The sequence below is a fragment of the Calidris pugnax genome, unplaced genomic scaffold, assembly GCF_001431845.1.
Source record: "Calidris pugnax isolate Ruff unplaced genomic scaffold, ASM143184v1 scaffold152, whole genome shotgun sequence".
NCBI classification, from domain to species: Eukaryota; Metazoa; Chordata; class Aves; order Charadriiformes; family Scolopacidae; genus Calidris; species Calidris pugnax.
This window is the reverse complement of record NW_015090881.1, coordinates 119930-139108: the sequence shown is the minus strand read 5'-3', so window position 1 is coordinate 139108 and position 19179 is coordinate 119930. Positions and strand designations below refer to the sequence as shown.

General features: G+C 50.7%; 1 protein-coding gene across 5 annotated transcripts in view; it reads right to left on the bottom strand.

Moving 5' to 3' along the window:
• Positions 1–19179, bottom strand: part of CCDC30 (coiled-coil domain containing 30) — a 52708-nt gene that overhangs the window by 30888 nt on the left and 2641 nt on the right. For 4 of the 5 annotated variants that reach the window (XM_014946912.1, XM_014946910.1, XM_014946914.1 and 1 more), the window contains exons 2-8: positions 17551–17718; positions 16747–16867; positions 10455–10645; positions 6759–6848; positions 5817–5955; positions 3212–3283; positions 2042–2157 (exon numbers count right to left, since the gene is read on the bottom strand). In XM_014946912.1, coding sequence (XP_014802398.1) covers positions 2042–2157; positions 3212–3283; positions 5817–5955; positions 6759–6848; positions 10455–10645; positions 16747–16867; positions 17551–17718 — 897 coding nt within the window. Of the gene's footprint in view, positions 1–2041; positions 2158–3211; positions 3284–5816; positions 5956–6758; positions 6849–10454; positions 10646–16746; positions 16868–17550; positions 17719–17813; positions 17914–19179 lie in introns of those variants that run through there. The other variant, XM_014946911.1, reaches the window with a different exon arrangement.

Below are 19179 nucleotides of genomic sequence, written 5' to 3'. Positions count from 1 at the left end.
AAGGTGTGAGATTACAGATTCTAGACACTATGCTAAGGAAGAACCAGCAACGTTTTTAAACACAAGGAACAGAACTACATTCTAAATTTTTTTAATCCTCAAATGTGAATAAATTGTATTCAAGAAATTAAGTCTGTGACATTACTGTAAAGAGATGGGCGTGGTATTCTCAGAGATACTTATATTAATTTTAAAATACTCATTTTAATCTGAGAGACCTGCAAGAAAGCTGCTGAGCTGCTGTGCTGGGATGGCATCAGTAATCACCGGCTGCTGGCACCAATTAGCACCTCTGAGGGGCTGATATAAGGAGTTTGAGAGTTAAGAACAGAAACAGAATTTGTGCCAAGTGACACATTTTAATGGGAAATAGATTTTTGTGTTAATTCACTAATGGCAATCTGAGTAAGGAACTATCTTCTTGACAAAGATTACTGCATTTAGAGAATCCTAAACTTATTACGCCAAGCCTTTAAACAATAGTAATATAATATTAAGCGTTCAACTAATAGTAATGTAATAGTACGGAATTCTCTTCAGAAAGGCCACACAAAATGAAAAGGAAGAAGTTTATCCTCTCCCAAGCAAATCAACGAGGCTTAGAGGTATCAAAACATGAGCATCAATTAAAAATTGTTTAAAAAATATATAGTTTGGGGTTTTAGACTAAACTTATTCACTGCTTCTAGTAAGAGACCCCAAGGAAAGGTAGAAAGGTAGCTTAGTCTGTTTACCTGCTTGATTTTGCGCAAACAATGGCTGATCCTGTAGGTGGACACAGAAAAATCAGTGATTTCAGCACCTTCAGGGCTGCAAGCCCCAAAGCACACGCTCGGTTTGAACACGTACAACCCCCTCTGTGTTTGGTGAACTCTCAAACTGCTCCTGCACTGAATGAGGCTGGAAGACCTGATTTTTTTGTCAGGGCTGCAGCAACAGCAGCCGCGAAAACACTCTGTCTGGGCAGAGAATGGCTGGAGAGCAACCCTGAGGAGAAGGGTTTGGGGGTGTTGGTGGACAAGAAGCTCTACATGAGCCTGAACTCTCAAACTGCTCCTGCACTGAATGATGCTGGAAGACCTGATTTTTTGTCAGGGCGGCAGCAACAGCAGCTGCGAAAACACTCTGTCTGGGCAGAGAATGGCTGGAGAGCAACCCTGAGGAGAAGGGTTTGGGGGTGTTGGTGGACAAGAAGCTCTACATGAGCCGGCAACATGTGCTGGCATCTCAGAAAGCCCCAGCACCCTGGGCTGCATCCCCAGCAGTGTGGCCAGCAGAGCCAGGGGGGGACTCTGCCCCTCTGCTCCGCTCTGGGGAGACACCCCCCAGTGCTGCCTCCAGCTCTGGGGCCACCAACAGCAGAAGGACATGGAGCTGTTGGAGCTGGGCCAGAGGAGGCCCCGGAGATGCTGGGAGGGCTGGAGCCCCTCTGCTGGGAGGGGGGGCTGAGAGAGTTTGGGGGGGTTCAGCCTGGAGAAGAGAAGGCTCAGGAAGACCTCAGAGCCCCTTCCAGTCCCTCAAGGGGCTCCAGGAAAGCTGGGGAGGGACTCTGGATGAGGGAGGGGAGCCCTAGGAGGAGGGGGAAGGGTTTGACCCTGAAAGAGGGGAGATGGAGCTGAGATGTGGGGAAGAACTTGTTTGGTGTGAGGGTGGTGAGAGCCTGGCCCAGGTTGGCCAGAGAAGCTGTGGCTGCCCCATCCCTGGAGGGGTTGAAGGGCAGGTTGGAGGGGGCTTGGAGGGAGCTGGTGTGGTGGGAGATGTCCCTGCCCAGGGCAGGGGGTGGCACTGGGGGGGCTTTAAGGTCCCTTCCAACCTGAACCATTCTGTGATTCTATTTATTCTGCCTGTTTCCTAAATTTTATTACTCCATGAGGCACGAAACACCAGAACCACAGCTCTGGAAAGACTCGCTATTATAAAGAGAGGGGCAACAGAGACAGGGCAGGTTCAGGAGTAGAACTGAAGGTCAGGAGCCAGCCCAGGAGTGTTGGCCCCACAGAAGGTCGTTGGTGCCACAGCAGAGCAGGAGATGGGTACTCACCAGATCCAGGAACGCTTTTCTTTCCAAGTCGAGTGTTTGGACCCGTGCTCGCAGCGCCAGGATTTCCTTGTCCAGTCTGCTGTTGTGCTCCATGGCCTCCTGTAGCTCCGTCCTGTCTGTACAGAACAGAAAGAACTGGTCACCAGCACCAGTTTAGCCCTTGGCAAAGCTCAGAGGGGGGCTATGACATGAATAAGGTTTCCGAGATTGCATTGCCCTCGTGCCCAGGTGGACGCGTGCGACAGCACAGAGGGAGTTTGGGAACACATTCTCCTACTCAAACAGCAGGGGGTCCTGTTTCTAGAGATGCAGGTTCAGCAGCCATGCCATGTCCATTACAGCAGCACAGCCATCTCTCCAGAGTTATACTCCAGAGACTCAGTTTGCCTCCAGATCATGCAAAAAGCCTCACCTCGGATATTTGGGTATGAACTTCACAGTTAGGATAAGTTCTGAAAGACCCAACCAACCACATTTCTTATTTTCATCATAAAATTTATTTGCCGCAAGCAGAAATGCAATCCCAATTAATGTATCAGTGCTGTGCTAGAATTAATATTTATGAAATGGACAGTACTGTAAAAATCATGGTTGTATACCAGCCCTCGGAGTCTAAATCTATAAACACATGGAGCCATCACACCAATCAACACAGACTATCTAGCATTTCAAGGGCCAGAAATCCTGCTTCAGCAACCTGGGCGGACTAGATGATCTCTATGGTCCCTTCCAACTCTAAAAAAATTCAGTGAAATTCAGTGAAATAGGAAAAGATGTTTGTCATTAGGAGCACACAGTCAGAAACGTGTCCGAGTATACACTGGCATCCTAAACCTCAGTAAAAGTAGTGAGAAGGCAGTTTTCCTTACAGAAAAAGCAAACAAAGATTTTCCCCTTTTCAGCTTAACTCCAGCCACAGGAAATTTCAGCTTAAGTTTGACTTTTATTCAGGCAAAAATAAAAACATACCGTCTCTCTTGGTGCCAATCTGGCAAAAGAACCCCGCAACCCCAAGCCCCTGTTTCAAACAAGGATTTTGATACTGGATTTACAGGTTTGTAATTTCAAATAAAAGGCAAGGAACATCTTCATTTTGCTGAAGAGCCCGTTTACCACTGCAGAAAGCCCCGATAAAATTCTGGATCTCTGCTTGCAGGTAACACGACTTACCACCCTCTCTCCATTCGCTCCCTGCTGCTTCCCGGCTCTCAGGCGCTCGTGGGGCCGAGCAGGAGGCTGATCCTACACGGGTAACAGAGAGAGTTTTGTGGCACTCTGTTTGTGTCCTTCTCAACACCAAACTCTGCCATGTCTCTAATGCAGTTGAAGGAAAACTAAAGAAAAAAACAATTAAAGCAGCAGCCAGCGAGGCACCCATTTAAAATCTCTAATCACCATCACCGAAGTCCCAATTACTGGGCTCCAAACTGGCCAGGAGCAACCTTGTATTTTCTCTTCACTGAGCCAAAATACACCGTTTCAGTGAAGTTTTTAGGTTTTTATTCGAAAGTCAATGTATTTATAGAGCAGATGGCTCCAAGGCTCGTTGGGAGAACGATGCAGATACACATCATTAGGGTCGGTCACTAAGACGTTGTAACACTCATTTTGCACACCGAGACTCGCAGCATAATAACCCCCACAGACAGAACAAGCATTAAACTCCTACTCACCGTTTGGAAAGCCTGATATTCGTTTGATACTTAAGGAGCCCACAAGACAGGGATCTCCCCAGCAGGCTGGGATGCCCCGGGAGGAGGCACGGGCTGCAGCGTGGCCGTGGTGTGGAGCAGCAGCACTGACCGGAGGCTGCAGCGTTTCCCCTGCTCCCTCCCCAGGGACACGTGTGATCAATCGATACCCACAGCAGAGTGATCCCTTCCCTGCCTCTGACTAAAAGGCTGCAACCCATGGGTTTGGGGGCTGGCTGGAAGGTTTAGCTCGGTCTGAGCTCTGTGCAGCATCAGGACCTGTGATTTGCACATTAACCGCGCTCAGGTGGTGCTGGTCTCCTTAAGGGAGTTGGTCCCTGCAGAGGCATGGAACCAGAGAACCTTCATGGTTGGAAGGGACCTCTGAGATCACTGAGTCCAACCACACACACACACACACAAAAGACCCCACAATCTCAGCCACCAGAGCATGCCCTGGAGTGCCATGTCTACTCGTTTCTTAGATACCTCCAGGGATGGTGACTCCACCACCTCCCTGGGCAGGCTGTTCCAGGGCCTGACCACCCTCTCAGCAAAGTCATTCTTCCCAATATCTAATCTAAACCTCCCCTGCCCCAACTTCAGACTGTTTCCCCTTCTCCTGTCATCATTCCCTTGGGAGAAGAGGCCAACCCCCACCTCTCTACACCCTCCTTTCAGGGAGTTGTAGAGGGCAAGGAGGTCTCCCCTCAGCCTCCTCTTCTCCAAACTCAACATGCCCAGTTCCCTCAGCCTCTCCTTGTGTGACTTGTTCTCCAGACCCCTCCCCAGCTTGGTGGCTCTCCTCTGGACACGCTCCAGCACCTCAATGTCCTTCTTGTGGTGAGGGGCCCAGAACTGACCACAGCCTCGAGGTGAGGCCTCACCAGTGCCCAGTCCAGAGGCACCATCCCTGCCCTGCTCCTGCTGGCCACGCTGCTCCTGACACAGGCCAGGATGCTGGTGGCCTTCTTGGCCACCTGGGCACACTGCTGGCTCCTGTTCAGCTGGTGTCCACCAACACCCCCAGGTCCTTTTCTGCCCGGCAGCTCCAGCCACTCTGCCCCCAGCCTGTAGCGCTGCAGGGGGTTGGTGTGACAAAGGTGCAGGACCAGGCACTTGGCCTTGTTGAACCTCATCCCATTGGCCTTGGCCCATCCATCCAACCTGTCCAGGTCCTCTGTGGAGCCTTCTGACCCTTGAGCAGATCAACACTCCCACCTAGTTTGGCGTCATCTGTGAACTTACTGAGTGTGCACATAGAGCAGGAACGTGTTATCTCATCTCAGTTTGCTGTTCTCCACTGAAATTCCACATGACAGATTTAGGGACAACGTAAATAATCCAGAGAAAAAGTATCCAGAAAGCAGAGTTTTTCTCAGGGAATCTTCTGTAGGAGGTCGCAGTGAAGCACCTGGGTTTTAGCACCCTCCAGTAGGAGCTTTATCAAGTAGTTTGATTTCCCTCCAGAAAACTGTTTATTTTTACAGTCAGTATTTTTAAAAAAAATAATACTTGAGAGCTTGTCAACATCAGGTATTTCAATAAGGAGGTTAAGCAAATACTGGCAGTGATAAGAATCCAACCAGTCACTTCAGGACTGCTGATAAGCTCCAGTTAGGAGCATAATGAGGATATCCCTCATAACGAGGGAGCATCCCGAACAGAGCACCTGCAGAACCTCGAGGTGAGTGCTCCAGCTGGGCTCACGCTGAGCACACGGTATTTTAGCTACTGTTTCTGGACCAAGTCATCATTTCCTCTCAATCCCCTCCTAGGGCACAAATTCCTCCCCGATATGAGCCAGGGAGAAGATGTCAGTCAAGACACCACTGTTGTAATCGTGGATCAGGTAACCTCACATCTCAGCCTTCCCCACTCAGAATTAATTGATTTGTGACTGTTAATGACTGCATTCAGATCTCCACGGCACCAGGCTAACATCTGACACTGATTTTTCCACATTACACACAGAGAGGAGCCCAACTCCCCTGGGTGAGAAGTCCAAGGCAGAGGGGTGGGCTAAGTGCAGGCCCGTTGGTTATTGGTCAGTCATTAGGAGTGGCCACAAGAGAAGCACTTGCCTATTTTGCTCTGCTCCAGCTCCTCCGCCAACCTCTGGATCTCTTCCTGGGCCATCAGCAGCCTCTGTGTGGCCTCAACCAGATCTTGTTCAACTCTTGCACGCGATGCTTGTTCCTTCTCCAGCTCTTCCCTGTAGAGCTGAAACACAAGGGCTAATGTTCCAATGGAGAGAAGATAACCCTCCCAGTGACATGACCAAAGGAAGTTCCCCCATCGCTCTACTGATCCACCACCACAAGGGTGGCAACACAAACAGAAAGCAGGTGAGCTCAGGGAAGCCACTGCAGAGGCAGAAGACAGACACACAGTGAATAATCCTCTTTGCCACATTCACACACCAAAAAGCAGGTGCTGAACAGCATGTTGTGGCTCTTTCTCTACACACAGCTCTGGTTTTCCCTGCCTGAGACAATGCCATCAATCGAGACACATTTTCAAACACATAATATGAGTGTTTTCCAAGCAGAGGACTCCACCACACCCCGTGAGAGTCTGCTCCAAGGGCAAGTCGATTCTGCAAGCGTGTGGTCCCGTGGCTGTGGTCAGAGCTGACTCCCAAGCCAGCCTGGCCCCACTGACCTCCTCTGCCTGCCTGCACTTGATCCTGAGGTGCAGGAGAAGACTAAACGAGCTATTTCTCATCACCTTGACTTTGATCTACTTATCTCCCCTGCCATTTCTTTGACACATCACTCCAGGCGGGTGAGTGCTTACAAGCCCCAACCCAAAGCTGGTGAGATGTCACCCCTGGCTCTCAGCAGAAGCCATTAACTCACACGTGACACCAGGCTGATGTGCACAGCCTGAAGTCCAGAGCTCACTCGCGTCTTGTCAGCTAAAAACAATGAAAAAACCTCACAGTGTGCTCAAGAACAGACCCACCGCTTGAAATCTCAGCGATGGGCCAGGTCACCCAGCAAGAAAACGTGGAAATACATTACCTTACTCGTTGTCTCTCCAGGAAGCTGCGTGGACTCACGCTGCTGTTGGAGTTCATCTTCTAACGTTGGGTGAATGTGATCAAACTCATCCTGGCACAGGAAGAGATTTTAATAAATGAACACCATCAGAACACACCACGTATCCAACACCGTGTGTAGGATTTTCAGTTCCAACATATCTTGATCAGAAGGGGGTCTGGAATCATACCTTGTATTTGAAAAGAATGTATCAACCAGAGTTATCCCAAATCCTTGTGAAAATCCCTCAGTTGTCTCACCTGCTACTGGGAACTCTGCGGATTCACTACCATTTTTGGTTTCTTTAAACCTGTGATCTCCTGGCATCTTCCTTTTAGAGCCTGTGGGCTCAGCTTTGCCCAGAGAAACGTATTTGGTGCTGAGTGTGCTTGACTCGCTTTATCAGAGTAATGCTGGGTCACTTCCCCACATCCCTCTCTCTCGAACCGCTTATGGAGTCACCAGACTCCTGCTCCCCTCTGGCCTGTGCACAGGAACCAGCCCTGAGGATTTGCTAATGCTCAGGAGGCTGCTTGTCATTCATAATTTACACATTGGCTCTAGAGAGGTGACCGTGCTTGCACACACAGAGCTCAGGAAGCGTTTCCCCACGTATATACCAGAGACGACTACACAAAGACACACGTTTGTACCCTGGCTTTTTGCATCAGGGAGGATGCAGCAAAAAAATCAATTCTGCTTGAGCAGTCCAGCTAAAAGCTGCATTCTTTTCTGTAACGGACAGGAACGTATCTGGAGCTTCGGTCTAAGAGTGAAACAAGAACGTAACAGGTCATTTGAGAATAAGAAAGCCTACACGTTCCAGTAAACAGAGTAACAAGAGCAATTAACCCATTAACCTGTAACACTGCTGTGGCTCTAATGATTCTGTAAAACAAGTGCGATGCTACCCCAAACAATGGGGCGCTTAAGCAACAGTTTCTAGTTCACAGGCACAGACAGCAATGACATCATCTGGGGAGAATAAACAGTCTGCTTCAGAGAAACTGTTTTCCCGGAAAATAGACCTCCAGTATGTCTTTCACCTGGTTTTAAAACCACAGAAAGGTGCTCAGTATAAGAACTGCAAAGACGTTGTGCTTGATTAGCAATGAGAAGCATTAAGCTTTTAATGTGTTTTGATCATGTAAGAATGCGTTTTCCTTTAATAAGTCTCATTCCTCTGAACAGCTGCATGTAAAGTGGGCAAAAATCAGGTATTTACAGCCCTGTCTACCTGCCAGGGGACTCTGGCACCACGTACCAGGAGGAATTCAAGTGAACTCCACATTGTTCTTCACACCGAGACAACCCAACGTTATCTCCATGTACAGGACGTTGCCTCAGCTCCGTCCTTCACCCAGCCCAGCTGCACCAGTGCTCTCTCCATCCTCACCCAGCAGCCAGGACCAGTCTTGTTACAGAAACACACTCATCACAGGGTGGTTAGAAGGAACAGTCTTGAGAGGGGAGTGCTAGGAATCAGCAGCACCCTCAGAAGGACAAGCTCTGTGCAAGAGGGTTTGGATCCAACGCTAGACTTGCAGGCACCCGCGTCCTTCATCTGCCCTGGCCCCACTGCCCTCGCTCAGCTGCGGCTCTGAGGGAAGAGCAAATCCAATCACAGCCAGAAAATGTTTGGGAGCAGATGTGGGTAATTGCTATTTCTGGTAATTGAAAGGTTATTTCTCTCCTTTTTGACTATAATGGAGTTTCTATCACACTGCTTCGCAGGAAAAAGGGTTTATTTGCAGCAAGAATTTGTACCAAATGACAGGGATTCACGGGTAGATTATTCAGGATTTGCAGAGAGATGTTTTCTACCCAAGAGCAGGAGACAGCACATCAGGGAATCTTCTCTGCCTCAGTGCAAACAGATTCTTTGATCCCAAGGTGGATATTTACACCCAAAGGTGCCATTGTACCACGGGTGAATCCTGAATGACACCCAGCCCTACAGGAGTTGGGCAGATGAGGGCTCTCCAGCCAGAAAAGGAGGCTCTTGAGGTCAGTAAAATCCCAAGTGGCACAGAAAAAGGCAGATAAAAAGGCAATTGTTCACTGCCTCTTAATACAAGGGCTGGAGAGCATCAAACGGAGCCAGGAGACAGTAGGCTGAGACAAAGGAACTTCATGTGACAGTAGCTGAACTGTGGAAGTCCTCACTACATCACGATGATATTTGGAAAACTGCAATGGGTTTAACAAACAAATCCATGGAAGACAAAAATCAATCAAGGACTCCTAGACGCAACGACGGTGTTCAGACCACATGTCACTGGGCAAGGGGAGCATTTGCAATGAACTGTCATGACATATTTGCCCTCCTATGAACATGTCTTCTGGGGTTGTGCATTTGGCTTCTGGTCAGGTGATGCAACAGAGCCCAAACCGAGCTGAGTTTTGCAGCAGGTCCTTCAGCGAGCTCCCCCCCAAAAAGGCCAAGGAGCTTTCTCAACTCCAAACCAGCTCTATCAGAATGGAAAACTAGAAAATTAAAACTGTAGAAAGCTCATTGCTGTCTCATCTTCTGTCGCTGCCTTGAAGGGGTCTGTCTGCAAGTCTTCCACCTGCTTCTGCCCCAGCCAACTGCACCCTGGAGGTGACCAAACCCTGCCGGTCCCCTCTGTCCCCAGGAGGCCTTTCTGGTGAATCCTGACCGGCTGCTCTTCGCAGGGGCTGCAGCTCCCAGCCCTCCCGTGTCCCCCCTCACAGCCTGCAGCCTCTCCCCTAAGCTCACCCACTGCATCCCCAGGCAGGAGTGACCCCTCTATCTCCATGGGGACAACCTGGCCTGGTCACTTCTGAAGTGGCAGAAGGAGAATGGGAAAAAGAAGACAAACTGAACGCTCTGTATCACAAACACTGCAGGATGAAACAGGGTCTAGACCTGACCCGGCACAGCAATTTTTATGCTCCTGTCCATCCTACAGCCATTGCTGTCTGAAAGTTATGGGCAAGGCCAGAAGGAACAGCAATGCAGAAGAAACAGCTACAAAAGCCAACAGCCCCTGGGCTCCAGCTCTGGGAAAAGGCCATATTCCCAGGGGGAATTGGTGCCCTTGGTGGGAGGGAGATCTCCCTGGCTGAGATGGGTCACAAACTGCCTCTCCAACATGCAGTACCTGCTGCTGCTCCACCACTTGTCAGTGTTCTTCATCTCCACCTCAGAAAGTAAGAGGACCATGGATGGTCCTCTCTAACCTGCCCATCATCGAGTCACACTGTGAAATTTATCCACAGAACTCGGTTTGTTAACAGAGGTTTTTGCTCAACTTCCACCCACCAGCTGAGCAGCTAGAAGACAAGGAAAGAGTTTTAATCTCACCTAAAGTATGGAAAGGTTTGTTTTTCTTAAATAAATGATTTTCAAGAGAGCTCAGTCATCTGGAATTAAATAGTAATTAAATACATCAAGAAATTTGGATTAGTAGAAAGTCCTTATTACCCAGTGAAAATCCTCAGATCAACTCTATCACGAACTCTTCAACACTGGCTCTGTTAAAATTAATCCTATTCACTATCCCTATGCGAGATGGGGGAGCAAATCAAGTGTAAAAACCAATAAAGAAATCAACTTCAGTGTTAAGAATCCACAGTGCCCTCACAGATAGAAGAAATATTTTTACTTGAAATGAACATCTCAATCTTTTCCCCAGCCTGAGCAGCAGGAGGTACCTGAAGCGGTGCCGCGCACAGCCCGTCGATGCAGCTGGGTGAACTCAGCTTCTGCTCTGCCATCTCCAGTTTCTCCAGCAGCGTCGTTCTTTCTACCAGTAAGTAAGCGATCTGTTCGCTGGCATTACTGTGAGCTATTTCAGACAAGCCTTCCTGTTCCAGCATCTCCTCCACCTCCTTCAGCTGGGCTTCTGCAAGACAAGGCCTTTTGTGAGCAGAGCAACAAATGAAGCCTGATTCCTTATGGACCTGCACCCTGGCTCCTCTAAACACTCCCCGTAAACACTCCCCACTGCAACAGCCCTGGAGCTCCCCAACAGCTCATAAAGCGTTTTGTCTCTTCTCCTGCTTCCCACCTCCCATCCCACCTCCTGTCCCCTGTTCTTATCTCAGCCCAATTCCCACTGTCCCAAAGATTCTGAGCTCTCCCAGAGCTTCTGCTCAGACCCACCACCCCTCCCTGCCACGCCAGTGATAGGACCTGCTCCATCTCGACTGACTTCTCCTGCCTTGCCTTAAGTGGGAGAGTTGGTACCATCGTTTTCCTCTACCCAGCAGCTAAGTTTCACCAACCTGGTTATCCACAGCCCTTTTACCCCTTAATACAGTTTGGTGGAAATTAAACAACAAATTAAAAAGGCATTGAGAGAAACCAGATGGACAGGCGACCACAGAAACATTTTCTGTGGAAGAAGAGACACAAAATACCGCATCATTCATCTAAGGAGAAAGTCACTATTTTCCCAAGGACTGTCTGGGAGGGAGGTGGATCTGAATATCCCACTTTTCCCCACACCTGGTGCATTGTGCGCAGCCCGTGGTGGAGATCAGGGTGCTGGATGCCATGTGATACAGTACAAAAGCACAGTGAGGAACCAAGGGCCTGAACATTTCGAGGACCTGATGGACACAAAGGGACTCGGAGTGCTTCTTAAAATATGATCTTAGAAACCACTCCCTTAACAGTATTCCTGACCCATTCTTCCAAAACCAGCCATAAACTCAGACTAAGGACTGCTTCTGGTGACACAGACCTGCTGTTTGAAGGTCTCCTGTACGAGACAGGACATGGGGGAAGGGTTTGACCCTGCAAGAGGGGAGATGGAGCTGAGCTGTGGGGCAGAACTTGTTTGGTGTGAGGGTGGTGAGAGCCTGGCCCAGGTTGCCCCGAGAAGCTGTGGCTGCCCCATCCCTGGAGGGGTTCAAGGCCAGGTTGGAGGGGGCTTGGAGGGAGCTGGTGTGGTGGGAGGTGTCCCTGCCCAGGGCAGGGGGTGGCACTGGGGGGGCTTTAAGGTCCTTTCTAACCTGAACCATTCTGTGATTCTATGAATTAAAGGAGCAAAACATCCTTTTAGAATTAAACTGTCAGTTCTTCACTGTTTATCCCAAAACTATAGCTAGGAAAACTCTGTACTGGGAAAAGCATCAAGATTCAATGGTCTCCAAGGCAAATAGATGACAACAACATTGGCACTGTTGTGTTTGTGCAACAAACAGTCGTTAAAAAGAGCCCCTCATTTGCATGGTTGAAATTTATCTGCCAGGAGAACAAGAGGAACCTTTGGTCTCCTGCATGGTCAGGGCAGCAACGCCTGCGCTGGATCCAACAGCTTGTTACACTATAGAAGGGTTTTTCAAAACCTCCCTATTTAATTCATATTAAAAAGAAAACCAACAAACCCTGCTCCAAATTTCTAGCCCAGACAAGACTGTAAAGGTTTCCAAGTGCTGCAGGAGGGGAACCAGGAGGAGTTGTGGGCTCTGTATGAAGAAATGAGGGATATTTACACTCTTCCACTGCTTAGGGAGCTGGAGTTGGACATCAAAAGTTAAGCCGAGGAAATATTCCTCGTATTCTTACACAGGATCCGTGCACAGCTGTGGACAAGCCTGTTCCTGACTTCCATACCCTGGATTTAGCAGAGGACCCAGTGCAATCGCATCCTAAGGCTCCAATCAATGGCATGTTTCCACTCCGTGTTCGGGGCCGGCTGTGGCCAGCCCTATGGATGGAAAACACCCTGCGGTTCCCCGTCCGCCTTCCCCTGGGGTTACAAATCACAGCTTGTTCGATGGGGGGTCAAACCCGGCCGAGGCGCAGCGCTCCTGCGTGGAGCAGAGCAAAACACTGCGTTTTGCTGTTTAAAAATAGCTGGCCACTTGCTCCCCAGGCATTGTGAAGAGCCCTCAGATCATACCCCACTGAACCCTCCCCTTGCTCCCGCCTGCCTTGCAATTTCCTCCCATAGTTTTGCCAAAAATAAGCCAAAAGTTGCTCTGCTTTATGGTCAGAAATGGGACAAGCATCTCCCTTTAGGACCAATTCTCTGATCTCCTGTGGTGGCTCCCACCCTGACAGCTTCGCTTGCGAGCGCTTCCCCTGCACCCAACCTGCAACACAACACAAAGCCCCACAGTTTGGGTAATGGGATCTAGAAATTTTCACAGAATCACAGAATCTTCTAGGTTGGAAGGGACCTTAAAGATCATCTTGTCCAACCGTCAACCGAACTGACAAAAATAGTCACCCACACAACAGACAAGGAGCATCATCACTAAACCATACCTCCCAGCACTACATCAACACGGCTTTTGAACACCTCCAGGGATGGGGCCTCAACCACCTCCCTGGGCAGCCCATTCCAATGGTTGAGAACCCTTTCAGTGAAAAAATTTTTCCTAATATCCAGCCTGAACCTCCCCTGGTGCAACTTGAGGCCATTTCCTCTCGTCCTGTCACCTGTGACTTGAGAAAAGAGACCGACCCCCACCTCTCTACACCCTCCTTTCAGGGAGTTGGAGAGAGCAATAAGGTCTCCCCTCAGCCTCCTCTTCTCCAGGCTGAATAACCCCGCAGGCTGAAGAGGAAAAAAGTGATTTGGGAGGATGAGAGGAGCCTGCCCTACACAGCACAGATCCCCTGCTTGGAAAAGCCCACTAGATTCTTCAGAATATCTCAAACACATTCCCTTCAACATTCGATATGTCCTGTTTGGGAAGGGCAAACACCTGGTACCAGCAACGTCACACCACTGCAGGGACGGGTTCCTACGAGGAAGCACCTCCTGCAGCACCTCCTGCAGCACCCGCTTCCTTGGAAGGGAGTTTTATATTTGCAAAGGTGTCGTATCCCAGCAAATTTCTCAGAAACAAGCAGTTCACCAGTACCCTCACCCCCACCACAGAAGCCACATCCCCTCCTCCACGCTGGGTACATTTAAGCAGTTCAGCCCCTAAAATAAACAAAATCAGTCTACGACTATTTATTCTTTTTGCTTCGCTTTTTAAACAAATCGAGGCAAACCCTCCACAGTGTTTTACTGCAGCTACATTTGTTTTTCCAGAAAGGCTTTTGGTAATGCAGCACATGAGCTATCGATCTGCCCTCCAAAACACCGCGGCGTATTCGACGAGAACCATCGGGAACGGGTGACGAACTGCCTCGAGGAAAGGAAAAATGTCACTCTGGGCAGAGGTACCAAATGAGGTAACGCTCGGATCAATAGCCCGACACAAAACCAGCAGTGGCTGCTCCCCGCAGTAACCCTTCGAGCCCGTTCCAGGCAAGAAGTAGAAGGACAAACTTACATTTTATCACCAGAAACAGCTTTTTGCAGATTGAATTGCTCCCAGTGATCCTCAGAGCAAACAGAGCCTCTGACCCATTTGGCTGCTTTGGGAAGAGGGAGTGCACTCAGCCCTGAGAGCCCCCCTCAAGAGATGTCCTGCCTTCATCCAAGACTTTGCCTCATCCCTTCCCCATCCCTCAGCCCCCCAGAGCTGGGACCCCCAACTGTCACAAGGTCAGGAGAGATCCTGGCCACTCACACCTCACCATTTGGGTCAGGCCTCTCCTTTGTACCAGGCTTGAACCAGCCTCTGTCCTCAACTGCCCTTTCCCACCTGAACTTATCACCACTTCCCAAAGGCTCCGGACCACCATTCTTTCTTCTTGCCTTGCCCACAGTTTAACAGTCCCAGTAGAATGGGGTCTGCCTTTCCATGAGACCCTTCTCCAGCCCCATCTGCAGTATCTTCTTGTCCCTAATACAGACAGCCAGCTCCCCACAAAAATAAGAGGGGGAGTAAGACCCAGAGGACAAACAACTTCTAGTTCATAGAATGGTTTGGTTTGGGTTGGAAGGGACCTTAAAGACCATCCAGTGCCACCCCCTGCCCTGGGCAGGGACACCTCCCACCACACCAGGTCCCTCCAAGCCCCCTCCAACCTGCCCTTGAACCCCTCCAGGGATGGGGCAGCCACAGCTTCTCTGGCCAACCTGGGCCAGGCTCTCACCACCCTCACACCAAACAAGTTCTGCCCCACATCTCAGCTCCATCTCCCCTCTTTCAGGGTCAAACCCTTCCCCCTCGTCCCGTGGCTCCCTTCCCTAATCAAGAGTCCCTCCCCATCTTTCCTGGAGCCCTTTTAGGGACTGGAAGGGGCTCTAAGGTCTCCCCGGAGCCTTCTCTTCTCCAGGCTGAACCCCCCCAACTCTCTCAGCTCAAGACCTCCTCAAGACCTACACCCCACAGGGCTCAGGAGGCATCTCTGAGTTAGTTCACCCAAACTCTGCTGAAAAGCAGAGGCCCAGGGAACAACTGCAGCGATGCAGCACCAAACCCTGCAGCAGAGGTTACATAGAGCCTTGGAGCAGGCAAAGGTCTGGCAGATGTCTTTGAGAAAGTACAGCAGCAGCTGTACTTTCTCAAGTACAAGCAGCAGCAGAGATGGGCAGTGCTTTTTTCCAGTGAAGAGGCTGACGTGAGAAGCAAAAGTCTGGTCCCTCAAGAAAATGATTTACAAGCATCCCAAAACACAGCAGGGCTGGCATCCCTCACTGCAGAGGACAGCCTGATGGAAGGCAGGGCTTCACCCACTGCCCAGAGCCCTAAATTACCAATGCAGATCGCAGGACCATGGCTAATGCCATCAGTAAGGCAACAACAAGTTTTAAAAACCCAAGTCTGACAGTGATATCCCAAAGAAAACTCCTCCAGGAAGCTGCACAGCAGCTCTGTACAGCACCAAAGCACCACAGAACCACAAAACCTCCTCGGGGACGGCTTGCTCGCAATTAGCAACCCAGCAGGGGAATGGACATGGTTCTGTTTCCGTTTGAGTGTTAATCATTGCTCAACAGCCATAAAAATCCCTAAAAAATGGGAAAAGTCCAAAGAAGCAGAGCCACGACCAGGAAATAAATGCAAAGCCAACTTTTGGCACATTTTTGTCATTTGCCTGCCACCTCGTGGGGAAGATGAGAGAAGAACCAGTAATAAAGTTCTCTGCCGGGGAAGTACTCGTGAAGGCTCATTAGTTATTTAAATCCTCGTGCATTTTCAACACCAAACGATGGCTTTACGTGCCCGGAGGAACCAGATTTTCAGGCAGCACTTAAGCACACCCATCTTTGAGAAGTCCCATCAGCTGCGCTCCCTGAAAGCCACCAGCTGGCCAAAACTGAACACAGACTCAAACCTGCACTTAATTCCCCAAAACTCCCCTATTTGCTGCCCCAAATATAGCATGCATAGCAAAGAGATTCTTCAAGCTGTGCTATCACCCCCAATTTTACAACACACACTACAAAAGCAGAAGTTAATGATCACGGTGCGCTGCTATTAGCAGTACCCAAAGCACAACAGATTACGAAGACTGAAGAAAATCAAGAACTAAACCCAACAAAATATATTTGCCCTCACTGGAAGTGATTCCTGGGTTTGAGAAGAAAGCAAATCATGTGAAGCAAAATAATTTGTTTTAAACAAAATGACCACACTGAAATAAGCACTCGGGGCGAGTTCTGAATCGCCATCACAAACATATCACCATCCTTCAAAGTTGTTTTAAAAAGCATGGACTTTATCTAAACCAAAGCCAACAGCAAATTCACTGACTTCCCTGGGAACACAGCTCGACAGTCAGTTACCTGAGGAGTCACTGCCAATTAATTCAGAGTTGGGAAACAAAGATCAGCATCAATTCTGTTCTTCAACAACCTCTGGAAGATGCTTAGTGCAACAACAGAGTGAGAAACTGCCCGATTCACTGAATAAAGGCAGTAAAAGCGGGCGAGAGCCTCTAAGTCAATTACAAATCAGTTCTATTAGTTCATTAACGCTTCTGTCAACCTCCCAAACAACGAACCACACAGGCTGCTCTAGTAGAACTGGCTGAGAAACACAGCTCTGCTCTCAAAGCATCTTCAAAATGGCTCTGCTGAAACACCTGTACACCACTGCCTGTCACTGCCTGTCCTCAGGCCGCGTTTCGGAGGGGAAGGATTACCCTGCTGCAGCTGCAGCTGCTGCAGCTCAAGCCTGAGCTGCTCATTTTCCATTTCATATTCAGTGGTGAGAGCGTCCCGTTCCTCCGTCAGGGTGCGGACGTGGCCCACGTAGCTTTCCACCTGGAAATACAGAAAACATGGCTGTACCCCAGCGTGTTTACCAACACACAGAGGGCAAGAGGCTGGTGCAAATCGCTCTCCGTCCCCCCATACTGAGGATAACCTCAAAGATTTGCAGGACGCCGCTTCTCTGTGCCTTTGTGAGGCCTGGGGATGTTAAAAACTGGACTGAAAGGACAAGGGGTAATGGTTTTAAATTGGAAGAGGGGAGATTTAGATTAGATACCAGAAAGAACTTGTTTGGTGTGAGGGTGGTGAGAGCCTGGCCCAGGTTGCCCAGAGAAGCTGTGGCTGCCCCATCCCTGGAGGGGTTCAAGGGCAGGTTGGAGGGGGCTTGGAGGGACCTGGTGTGGTGGGAGGTGTCCCTGCCCAGGGCAGGGGGTGGGAACTCCATGATCTTTAAGGTCCCTTCCAACTCCAACCATCCTGTGATTCTATGCAAGGTGTGGAAAGTGGGAGGGGATGGAGGTGCTGGGGTGCGGGGGGCTCCTGACCCCAGCCTGCTGGGAGAAGCTGGGCTCGCTGGGTGCTTTGCGGCTTCCCCAGGTGAGGAACTGGGCAAGAGGGACGCGGCCCCGGGCTGGGAGCCCCCGCGAAGTTGCTTCTGCGGCAAAAAGCGGGGAAAACGGGTGCGTTTGGGCCCGGCTGAGCTAAAACCCGGCGGGGTAACCTCCGGCCCTTACGTCTCTCATCTCCTCCGCCCTCCGCCGCTCCAGGTCTCCCAGCCGGGCCTCGGCGCGTCGCAGCAGCCGCCAGGCCAGGCCCAGCTGCTCCTCGGCCGGGGCGGCGGGATCGGCCCCCTCCGCCCGCAGCCAGCGGCGGACGGTCTCTGCCGGTACCGGGGCCTCCGCCTGCGGGGGAACCGAGAGGAACCGTGAGCGGGGCGGGAGGCCCGGAGATCACCGTCCGTGTCCCTCCCTCCCCACCCCCGGTCCCGGGCACCCACCGGGGCGGCGGCGGCCGCCTCCATGCGGCGCGCGGCCGGGCCGCCCCCCCACACTCGGTGCCATGGCAACGGGCGGCCCCAGCGCCCCGCCCCGCCCGGTGGGGAGGCCACGCCCCAAAGGGGGGAAACCACGCCCCCAAGCGGAGAAACCACGCCCCCAAGCGGAGAAACCACGCCCATTTGAGGAGAGGCCACGCCCCCTTCGTTCTCGGAATCCGGGAATGGTCGGAGTCGTTCGGGATCTCCCGGGAGCACACGTGGGCAAACGGCCCTTAGACAGTAGAGATTTCTCTTTTTTTTGGACATTATTTTCCCTTCTATCCCAACTGAATAAAAATAAACAAGAGTCCTGCGTAAAGGGGCCAAGTTTGAGGGGAAAAGCAACGACCACAAGCAACCACGCCCCCAAGCGGAGAAACCACGCCCCCAAGCGGAGAAACCACGCCCATTTGAGGAGAGGCCACGCCCCCTTCGTTCTCGGAATCCGGGAATGGTCGGAGTCGTTCGGGATCTCCCGGGAGCACACGTGGGCAAACGGCCCTTAGACAGTAGAGATTTCTCTTCTTTTTGGACATTATTTTCCCTTCTATCCCAACGGGATGAAAATAACAAGAGCCCTGCGTAAATGGGCCAAGTTTGAGGGGAAGAGCAACGACCATGAGTCTCCGCAGAGACAAATATTTATCCCCCGTGTCGCAGCTCTAGAAGTGCTCACTGAAGTAGCGATTTCTGCAGCCCATTTGCCTGTTCAGGATTCGTCTGCCTTTCCGTCCCACACACACAAGTCCTTCCCCTTAACCACCCACAGAAACAACTTACCCTTTCCCTGTTACTCCCAATTTTGGTGACTTTATAACTCTGGTATAAAGAGCCCGCACGGGCGAGCGCAAGGAGTTGAAAAGCTGGGAGTTGGTCTGGGGAACACTTTGGGTCCTTTTCCCTCAATCCATTTCCATTTGGCTGACACTAAACACTGTGACCTTTGCAACAACCCCCCCAGAATGATCAGTGAAAGGTGTAGTCTGGAAAGTGACTGTGCTCATTCTGTGCAGCCAAAAAGGAGCTGGGTCACGGAATCAGGGAATTGTCAGAGCTGGAAGGGACCTCTAGGGATCATCCAGTCCAACCTCCTGCCAAAGCAGGGCTGCCCAGAGCACATCACTCAGGAGCATCCAGGCAGGGCTTGAAGATCTCCAGAGAAGGGGACTCCACACCCTCCCTGGGCAGCCTCTGCCAGGGCTCTGCCACCCTCACCCCAAACAAGTTCTTCCTCAGATTTCAGTGGAACTTCCCATGGTCCAGCTTGTGCCCGTTGCCCCTCGTCCTGTCACTGGGAACCACTGGAAAGAGTCTGGCTCCATCCTCC